Here is a 10740-nt window from a genome sequence, read left to right on the forward strand (position 1 = left end):
CAATAGCTCCCTCTTTATGTCTCTTTCTTTGCATATTAATAACTCACTCTCTATCTCTCTCTAATAGGGAGCATGCCCAAGCTTGATAATAGTTCCATGGTGGAAAGATAAAGAGTAGAGAGGTTGCATGTGGAGAGAAAGAGATTTCTACAATAGAGGCACCTTCTCAAGCACCTTGGAGAGAGAGAGAGAGAGAGAGAGAGAGAGAGAGAGAGAGAGAGAGAGAGAGAGAGAGAGAGAGAGAGAGAGGAGAGGGAGAGGGAGAGGGAGAGGGAGAGGGAGAGGGAGAGGGAGAGGGAGAGGGAGAGGGAGAGGGAGAGGGAGAGGGAGAGAGAGAGAGAGAGAGAGAGAGAGAGAGAGAGTGTGTGTGTTCATGCATGCATGCACGTGAGTCCAAGCGAGTGATGACTGACCTTGTACTTGTAGTTGGCCAATAGGATTGAATCGGAGAAGTTGCATCTTATATAAAGTGCACCCCATGGCTTGACATGTGAGGGATCATTAGCCAAGGTCAACTATTTTAATCCTAGCCATTTAGAGAAGCACATGGAAGGAATTCAATCATCAACTTTCATTCAAATACTCCCACTTCTCAATCCTAGTTGTAATACCCATTTTGGGACATTACCCCTTTTTTAGGATGTTGGTCAATCAATCCCACTTCAATCCACCCATTTTTGGGATGTAAAAGGTTGATTGTCTTACTTGTCCACCTCTTTTAGGTTGTGAACATCTTTTTTGTGATACAAACCACTATTGAAACTTGTTTGACACTCTAATTTTGAAATAATAAACTTCATTTTTTGGACTCTATATTGCTTTGTTATGTAAAAATGTGTTTTTTAATAAGGCTTCGTGAGATGTGAGGCTCGGTTACGATATGATGGTTCAAAGTGTTACATTTGGTACATTCCTATTAACTTATAAAAAGTTGAATGTATATCCTTACATATGAGAAAGTCTTATAGAGGCCAAGGGGGCACTCAAAGTACATATAAGTGTCCAGTTGAGAGGATAAAATTTCATTTGGTTATAATTTATCTAAGTACATGTGTGCACACATGCACACATGTTGGTATGAGAATATATTTTATGAGCAACTTATGTACTATCATAGACTATTTGATTCGATTCTTAAGAATTTTAAATTGCATTAAATGGTCAAATCTACTTTCACGATAATGTTTTTGTTTTGAGGTTTTGCTTTAATGATTTTGATATGTACACTTCATTCACAAAGGCATGTCCTTTCAAATATATGAATATTTTGATAGTGGAATAAATTTGTGCAACAAATTAATTGGCCACTATGAAAGTATAAGTTATGAGGTAAGCGGGGTTTTATAAGATAGTTGTTTGTTCTTTTTTGTGAGTGAAAGAAAAAAAACATGCTAAAACAAGAAGCGGGCATGGTGCTACTTGTGAGCTTCGCAAACTTGCACTGGTTGGCATTGTCAACTAGGCTAGCTATTAGTGAAATTTGTGTTTAATTTGTAAAAATGTTTAAAAAGTAACGGGTGTTTGAAAATTTTGATTGAAACGAAGTGTCTGAGGGGTTTGGACCAAGTATATGAGGGTTGTTAGGTAGTTTTCAAAATTCATGTGTATGAGGGATTTGGACCAAGTATATGAGGGTTGTTAGGTAATTTTCAAAATTCATAAGGTTATGCTGAGAATTTCCACAGAAAATAGGCATGTTTTCTAGCTTGCCCCTTCATAAGGCTTATAGGGTTTTATTGTTATTGGGGTTGAATCATTTTCATTAAGGAAGTTATTTAAATATTGAAAAGTTTTCATTGGTTATGCCTTGTATTTGTTTAGAAAATGTATTCACGGCACTTGTTTTGAAAAATTTTCATTATTTATGCCTTGCAGATATCTAGAAACTTTAGTTTATTCATTTTTATTATTGCAAGTACTATCTTTAGTAGTAAGATGTAGAAGCAACCATTGTATTTAGTTTCTTCATTACAAAATTTATTTTTCTTGGATATTTTAAGTTATCATAGGAAGATAAAGTAATTAGTTTTGTATTGAGGCTTCTATACTTTCTAATGAGCTTATTATTATTATTATTACAAGCCAATTTGACATATGTCAAATACAAAGAAATAGTTTATATTTGGATTGATCTCTCTTGGCATATTAGTTCTTATTTTCCTATGAAGGGTGTCTAAAAGTTGGGCAAGCCTTAGGATAAGCTTTGTGGTTCTCTCTTGTTTATATTTTTGTTCGGGTACATTGAATCTTGATCCGAGGCTAATGAATTGTTTCTAAAAAGTGAGTGCTCCAAAAAACCTTTTTTATGAAATGGTGAAAACCTTCAAATGAAAAACTTCGGATTTGAAAGTCTTTTCACGTTAAAATAAAATGAAGGTGGGATTACACTGTACATCTACTAAATGGGATTATATTAAACCTATTTTTAAAGAGTAAATTTCAAAATTTGAAGGTAAGATTACACTAAACTTAGGTTTTCTTTTCAAGCAAATTAAGACGTGGATTAGATAGCAATGGCCTGCTGGCCTTACAGCTGTTGTGCGAGTCCGAAATCAAGTCAAGGGGACTTTCTCGTTCTTTTTCACACCAGGAGTCCTACTTTCGTGTGGCGAAAGGACTGGCAGGTGGAAAAGGCTCAGGACATGCGGGCCCCGGTTGCACATGGCACGCGCTCTCCACACTCCTAACCCTATCTTTTGCGCTGACGCGTTAGCCTGTGATTCGCCAAACATATTTCTCGAGTTGGAAAAAGAAATTAGGAGATACCCGCCGTATTGGAAATCGTAGAGCCGTATCAGGTCGGGAATCTCTCCTGAGTCTCCTTTTTCCGTGAAAAAGCTTTGAATTGATGGATAATTGGAAAAATATTCACACAGCGGCGAGCGCCTTCTAGTCAGTCGAGCGCAGCAATGAAGAATCTCTCTTTTTATGTTCTTGAGCAAGTGGCTACCCTGGAGGCTGGTGCTAAGCCATTTCTTTTATTCACCCACCACTCACCCCAGTTCCAATCTCCCTTTTTCTGTACCTGTACTAACTTACTTTGCAAAATATAGGAGTTTAATTCAAGTTCTTCTCACACGTGTTCAACTTAATCAACTCACCTACAGGCTACACCCTCTCCCTCTCCCTCTCCCTCTCCATGCATGTGTGTGTATGTGTATGTGTATGTGTATCTGTCTCTTAGATTCACATAATCTCCTCTATTTTCTTTAAGACCTAGGTCAGTTACATACATGCACGGATGGGCATTTAAAGGCCAAAATAGAAGGGGCATTGTGCTGACATGGTAGCTTTTCATTTGTTCCGCGAAATGCACGTGATGAACAAGTCTGGGCAAGGGAAGTCCACCATCCAAGGAGCAAAACGCCGCTTGAGTGAAATAAGGACACACACACTTATTCAAAAAATGAGTCTATGTATAACAATGTTTGAACCATGATCTTATAAATACATAGCTCAAAGTTCTTGCCACTAAGACAAGCCCTCTTTGCTAGTGATTTTGTTTGCACCCTATGCCAAAAGATAATAGCGAAAGGTTTCAAGGTTGAGTGGGGGCTTCCGCCTCGTGTGTAATGGGCCGAATTACCCACATCAATGAATCAATGTCCTTTTTCTTTAAAATCGAGCTGCTACAAAAGCCTTCAGCGTTGACAATTTACAAATTTTTTTAAATATTTTCAAGTCTCTTAGCCATATGATAACCAGAACAACCTCGATTTTACAAATTGGGGAATTAAACACTATTGCAAATAAAACAAGTAGTGCTCTAAAAGGAAAGAAGCATTGCATCACCACATCGGACAAGGATTGTGGTTGCATTTTGGGGTAATGAACACATTTGCACAGGGGAAATTGCATCCAAGTCATAGAGTGACAAACTCACTTCTCATTTAAGAAGTGACATTTAACAACAATGTTCAAACCTCCACCAATCCCCTTAGAGTCCGAAGCCGTTACAAGTGGACCAACTATATTTTCATATCATAGATGGGTGCATGCTATGCGCATGGATTACCCTAGATTCTTTTTTCTAACCCTTTGAGGCAGTGTGTAACCCGTTCTTAAAAAACCTTCCCTTAGAGTTTTAGGGCTTTTTTTCCCCCAAATTTAACAATTCAATCAATAATAACCCCGATTTTTCATGAACATTGCAATGGACTATTTTCGACAATCTTTTGTACTTTGAGATTGACACCACCAAATTTCACCCACAATAGTGTTTTTTACAGCATTCAAAATAATAATCCACAAGTAAGACACAAATCGAAATAAGTGAATGAGAATCTTTTGGTGAGCTTTAACAAAAGAAATAATTCATTATCATTGAATAATATACTTAACCGTGTTATTTTAAAAAAAAAGCTTTACAAAAGCAACAAAGACGAGGCTATTTCTCATGGCACATAACACATATAGCCTAATTTTTAACCCCTATTAGATTACTAGTAATATATAAATAGAGCCATCGTTTTTCATCATGACATGTGGTAGTATGTAGATACACTTTCATTGAGGTTCTCTTTTCAATATGTAAAATAGATCCTAGTGGGCGCTTCACCTCTAGCTCCAAGCCTCTAAGGTCATTGTTGGCCTTTGTCTAGTTGCTTGCCTTTGGGATGTATCATGAAAATAAAAATTCACAAAGGGTCCAAAGATATCTCCTTGTCTTTTATATCATTTATGCAAAAGAAGCACCTAGAAGCATGTCTTATGTGCATGTGAAAATGATATTTTCCATTTTCTCACTAGTGATTCATGTGCCAAGATTGTGAGGTTAAAATTGTGACACCTAGACGCATGTCTTATGTGAATGTGAAAAATGATGTTTCACATTCTCTCGCTAGTGACTCATGTGCCAAGATTGAGCGAGGCTCAAATTGCATCACAATTTCAACCTAATTCTTTTGTTCAAGTTAACCAAACGCTTTTAATGAGGGCACTCAAAATGTTTACCCAAGTTGGGAAATCTATCAAATATGTGTGATTGACTAGTCTTTGGATAAGGCCTTTTTTTTTAAAGGCATGGTAACTAGGCTTTAAGAACATTTGCACGAGCCCTACTTAATGAGGCAATTTATTGGTTATGGAGGTAGGTTGTCAAAACATAGTGCATTACATCAAATTTTTTTGGTTCTCCTCTTATGCCAAATTTTATGTGAGCAACATTTTGGTATAGCATGGACTTAGTGCAAGTAGGGCAATTTTATTCTACCCCACTTGTGAACTATTTACCCCGCTTTGAAGGGTACCAAATTCGTGCCCTAAGATTAGTTGTCTCGCTAATCAAAGCCTCCTTACAATGAAGTTCATTGTTGCCTTGACTACAAGTTGAGACTGCCTCACACATGTGAACAATCGAACTCTTGCCTATCATGGAATGGTCTCAAGTAGTGTTCACAAAAAACATTTTTGATACTAGATAATAAAACCTTTGACTCAAAATTTTGGAGGGGTTTTTGAATCAAATTACATTCATTTACCAATTTCACGGCAAATTTTTATGAAGGGTACAAGGTTTGAAACGTTCTTCTTTAAAATTTGAAGGTTTTCTTTTGAAGTTTTGCAATTCGCTTTTAAGTTAAACCTTGATTTTTTGTGATCATGTTACACTAGGACTCTTGAGGTGGGACAGATACATGAACTCTCAGATGGTGTGAAAATGCCTCAAACGACTAGGGCAACAAAAATACGGTTTCGTATGTGGGTATGGGAGACTGTATTGCCAGCCTGGACAGGCGTGTGCGGGTATATAAAGGGGCGCGTGGCTTCTAGGTTTTCAATCATCATCCTGATCATCTTTACCATTCGCCCCCGTTTCTCTGCTAAACCCTAGCCGCACATCCCCCATAGCTAGCCAGCCAGCAACCTCCACCCTCCCTCCTATCGCCATGCTTCTCAAAGCCTCTCCTGGCACCTCCGCCGCCTCCGCTCGCGGAGCCGGTCTTTCCTTCGGGCAGTCCGTGTCGCCGTCCCTGGCCGTCCCTCAAACCCTGGCTCCGCCGGTCAAGGCGTTGCCCCCGTCTCTACGCGTCTCGGCCGCGGGTCCCCCTCCTCAGGAGGCCAGCAAGTCGCTTACCGGTGTCATCTTCGAGCCGTTTGTTGAGGTGCAGAGCCAGCTTGTCAAGGTTCCCCCGACCTCCTCTGAGTCCTTCGCTCGCCAACGCTACTCGGCCAAGTGCGAGTCCGCCATCAATGATCAGATCAAGTAAGCCATTCTTATCTCTTCCATTTGTCCTTTCCGATCCGTCACAGGCGCCGTTATGTGACTGGTTTATTGAAACCTAATTTACGTGACCACTGCAGCGTCGAATATAACGTCTCGTACGTCTACCATAATCTCTTCGCTTACTTCGACCGTGACAATGTCGGCCTTCCTGGCTTTGCCAAGTAAGTAAACCTGCTCTGTTTACTTGTTTCTGTTCCATAGCCATAACGTGTTATTTGTCCAGTTAGTGAGGCGGGTGCTTTTCTCCTCCAGGTTTTTCAGAGAATCGAGTGACGAGGAGAGGGAACATGCTGAGAAGCTCATGAAATATCAGGTTTCAATTGCTTGTTTGTCTCAGCAACTTCGGATTTATGTACCTATGTCGAGGCTTTCGGCTGGTGTAGCAGAGATAATCACTCGTTATTGTTATTGCATGTGTGCAGAATAAGAGGGGCGGAAGGGTTAAGTTGCAGTCGATTGTGATGCCTACCGTTACGGAGTTCGACCATGAGGAGAAAGGGGATGCCCTCTTTGGTGCGTTAGACGTCTCTCGTCCAATTAGTTCTGTTTCATTTTGGATGTAGCACTTTTAAACCCCGGGACCTGATTGGAGCTCCATTTTCTCCAGCTATGGAGTTGACTCTTGCCATGGAGAAGCTGGTGAATGAGAAGCTGCTGCAACTGCATCAGGTTAGGCAAAACGTGACTGCACATCTGATATACCTTGTCCGTTGCGTGCATTGGCGAAGTCGGTCGTTTGACCTTTTCCATGCTGTTGTTATGCAGGTGGCTGAGAAAGAAGGCGACGTTCAAATGCAGGACTTCATAGAGGGCGAATTTCTGAAATCTCAGGTAACATAGGACTGGTTCGAGATGTAGATTTAAGTTTTGCCTGATGGGATTGTGGAAGTGGCGCTAAGTGGCGTTTTGCTACCTTGCAGGTGGAAGACATCAAGAAGATATCAGGCTATGTCTCTCAGCTAAGAAGAGTAGGGAAGGGACATGGTATACTCTTCTTCTGATATCGGTTTCCCAAAGCTCTGTTTCCCGTGTAATTTCAAGCCTCTAAGCCATTTTCTGCTAATTTTTGCAGGTGTGTACCATTTTGATCTGGTCTTGCGAGACGAAGAGGCTTGAGAGGAAAGGCACATAGCGAGGTATGTGTCACTAGGGCAGAGAAGCCCAACATACTGGGAAAGGGCAACCGAGACCCGGCTAGAGCTATGCAGGATAAGAGTCTCGAGCTAGAGCTATGCAGGATAAGAGTCTCGATGTACATATATGTAGATTTTGGCCAGCGTGAAAGGGTCTATGTCCGGATTGTCTCCCGGCCTTAGCCTCTCGATAATGTATGGATGTGGATCCCTGCCCATCTTAATATATTTCGATAAATTCCATATGCCTATGGCTATATGCAGCTTTTGACCTATTTTAAACATGGCTCCCTCCACTTTGTAAATGCTTGACAGTCCAGCAATATTTGGGTGTGACACTTCGCTAGGTAGTATACCTATTTTGACTTCTCTCACGATCAAATTGTTGAATTTCGAGTGGTTTAATGTACGGACTCCTAAATTCAAATTTAAACTGTATCGTTTAAAGGAGCACACGGATCTCACGTATTAATGGACGGACTAAAATTTAACTAAAAGTTGATAAAACCAGATAGTGAACCTTTGGTTTGAAGGAGATAATGAACTGAATGTTGATTATAAACTCCTCAAAGCCTAGAAACTATTTTCATAAATGCAAGAAGTTGTCTTATGTTAAAATAAATATTTGTAACAATCATAAAGATGGAAATGAAATAATTATAACAATCATATAGGTGCAATCAACTTTAGTGTAGTGCCACATATACAAGCTCAATGCTTGTGCACTTTGGTGACACTTCCAAGTGATTACATCCACGTGTGCAAGTTAATTGAAGCTAGACCTTGCCATCAACAAACACCTTCATAAAGAGGAAAAGCATACTTTTAAAAAATTAATGTGATAAACTATATTAAATGGGAAAAATATTTACAACCCTTCTCAAGAATATTGACGAGTAATACAACTAACTCAAAACTATACTACAAAAAACCATGCTTTGTGTTTCCTCGCCACAAGCTAGCTAAACCACCATCCTCCAAAGCAATGCATAAGATATCTTGTAGCTGTAGGTTTTTTCACCTCACCATGTTTTACAGCATGTTCAAAATCTCTATTCTCAATGTTGACCAGTCCTCAATTGACTATCTCCATTTAAAGACTCTTCCGAAAGATATTTCATTCCTTTCCTTCCATATCCAGTTGATCACCAATCCTCGCTCCAAATTCCATAATTTTCTCGACTTTGGATTTAAGTTGACCGCAGGTCCTAATAGCAACACCTTTTGGGAGATCATCCTATGGGCCCACCTCTTCAACTTGTTCCAAACTTGCTTTACTTGTCTACACTCCTAGAATAGTTGTTCTATAGTCTCCTCTTCTTTCCCACACAATATGCATATCACCTATATATTTATCCACTTGCTTAGCCTTTTTCTTGTGGGCAACTTGTTATAGAGAACCTTCCATATAGCAAAGATTTATCCTTGTAGATGGGGATGCCTCAATTTATCCACTTGCTTAGCCTTTTTCTTGTGGGCAACTTGTTATAGAGAACCTTCCATATAGCAAAGATTTATCCTTGTAGATGAGGATGCCTCCCAAACCCTCTTGCTTCTCCTTTTCCAAGTTCGGAGTTTTGTCCTTGGGAACCTATCTTTCCACTCCTCAATTATCCTCAAGAAAAATCTTGACTCTCACCATGAAATCCTTTTCCACTCCTCAACTATCCTCAAGAATAATCTTGACTCTCTCACCATGAAATCCTTCTCCTTTGTGTAGTTTGTGTGGTTTCCTTGCAGGGGAGACCAAGACTTTCCATATTGTTGATTCTACCTCTCACCATGAAATCCTTCTCCTTTGTGTAAGGAGACTAAGTCTTTCCATATTGTTGATTCTACCTCTATCGGGCATAGTAGGCCAAATTGCCCTCTTGCAGTCAAGCACATCCTCCAACCAATTAACCTCTTTCGTGATTAGTTGAAATTTCCGTTTACACTCATCCACCGATATGAGATCCATCCTTTCATTATCCCAAATATCATGCCATTTGATTACTTCTTTCTCCATTAGCTTCTGCAACAGTAGCCTATGGTTCTCTTGCCACGAAGCCACTGAGGGGTCATACCCTTTAGCACATAGGAAGATTGCTTGGGCTAGAGAGAGATCTCATTTGCCAATTCCCATTCCTACCCAATTCAATTCTTCCAAAACCTTTGCCCATGCATTGGCTAAAGCCTAAGTGACCTTTGATTGGGGTATGCTGATCTAAAGCCTTGCCATTAGCAGATCCATCCTACCCACAATTCTAACTCCATTTTTCTTTTGTTGATCTTTGAACCTGATAGGTTTGAGAAAAGGCTATATATCTCCATTAAGTTGTTGATTGACTGCTCCTTTGCCTCTACTATATTAGAGTTATCATTTGCAAAAAATTGGGCCACAAAAGAGGCATCCCTTGACAATGGAAACCCCTTGATGGCTCTTTCCTACACCTTTTTGTCCAAGTTCCTCAAGAGGGGATTTGTAACAACAACAAAAAATAGTGGTGCGATCAAGCATCCTTCCCGGATGGACCTTGCCGTGCTAAAGGGCCTAGAGATACAACCATTAACATTCACCACCGTCGAGGCATTAGAAAATAATGTGTGTGCCATTTAGATGAAACCACTCCCAAAACCCATCATGTCCATAACACCTAGAATGAACTCCTAGCTTGTCAAGTCATAAGCTTTCTCAAAATCCATGTTTATCAACACAAATTCTGTACCTAAAGACAAGGCATGATCCATTGTTGAGAATATCATGTTTAGAATGGCGTCATGAATTTTCCTCACTTAGATAAATCCATGCTGCATCGGTTGGATAATACTACCAAAAAGAAACTTGATCTTGCTTGCTACACTTAGCAAATATCTTGTAAATCACATTGAGCATGACGATCAGTCTGCCCTGGCCAACCGTTCGTCTATCTACACTTTTGGGGATCAATTTGGTCAAACCCCTATTTAGATTGGTCTTCACTGGCCAACCATTCGTCTATCTACACTTTTGGGGATCAATTTGGTCAAACCCCTATTTAGATTGGACTTCACTGGCCAACCATATGTCTATCTACACTTTTGGGGATCAATTTGATTAGTCTCCACTAGCCAACCATTCGCCTATCTCCACTGACCAACCGTTCATTTATTTGCACTTTTGGGGATCAATTTGATCAAACCTCTAATGTTCTAGAAGATACCTCTCAATCTTATCCATTTGAGGAGGGAAGGTACATCCTTTCACGCCACTCCCAAGTGGCTTGCAACACCTCCATCATTATTCCATCAATTCCCAGTGACTTATTCCTCTTTATCCTTAACTTGATCTCATTGGGAGAAAATGGTCTTTCCAATAGGAGTGCTTCTTCCTTAGCTATCAATTGGGGTTTGACTTGCAAG

The 10740-nt window shown here is 40.0% G+C and overlaps 1 protein-coding gene across 1 annotated transcript; it reads left to right on the forward strand.

Annotated features, from left to right (window-relative positions):
- Positions 1-5772: 5772 nt before the first annotated feature.
- Positions 5773-7697, forward strand: LOC148041739 (ferritin-4, chloroplastic-like). Its single transcript, XM_087681877.1, has 8 exons — positions 5773-6205; positions 6304-6387; positions 6479-6539; positions 6649-6739; positions 6834-6895; positions 6992-7057; positions 7147-7210; positions 7299-7697. The coding sequence occupies exons 1-8, from the start codon at positions 5889-5891 to the stop codon at positions 7340-7342; spliced, it is 789 nt and encodes a 262-aa protein (XP_087538003.1). The 5' UTR covers positions 5773-5888; the 3' UTR covers positions 7343-7697.
- Positions 7698-10740: the final 3043 nt, after the last annotated feature.

This window comes from Lygodium microphyllum, chromosome 1 (genome assembly GCF_053477565.2).
Source record: "Lygodium microphyllum isolate KBCC chromosome 1, Lygodium_microphyllum_v1.1.10, whole genome shotgun sequence".
In the NCBI taxonomy this organism is placed as follows: domain Eukaryota; kingdom Viridiplantae; phylum Streptophyta; class Polypodiopsida; order Schizaeales; family Lygodiaceae; genus Lygodium; species Lygodium microphyllum.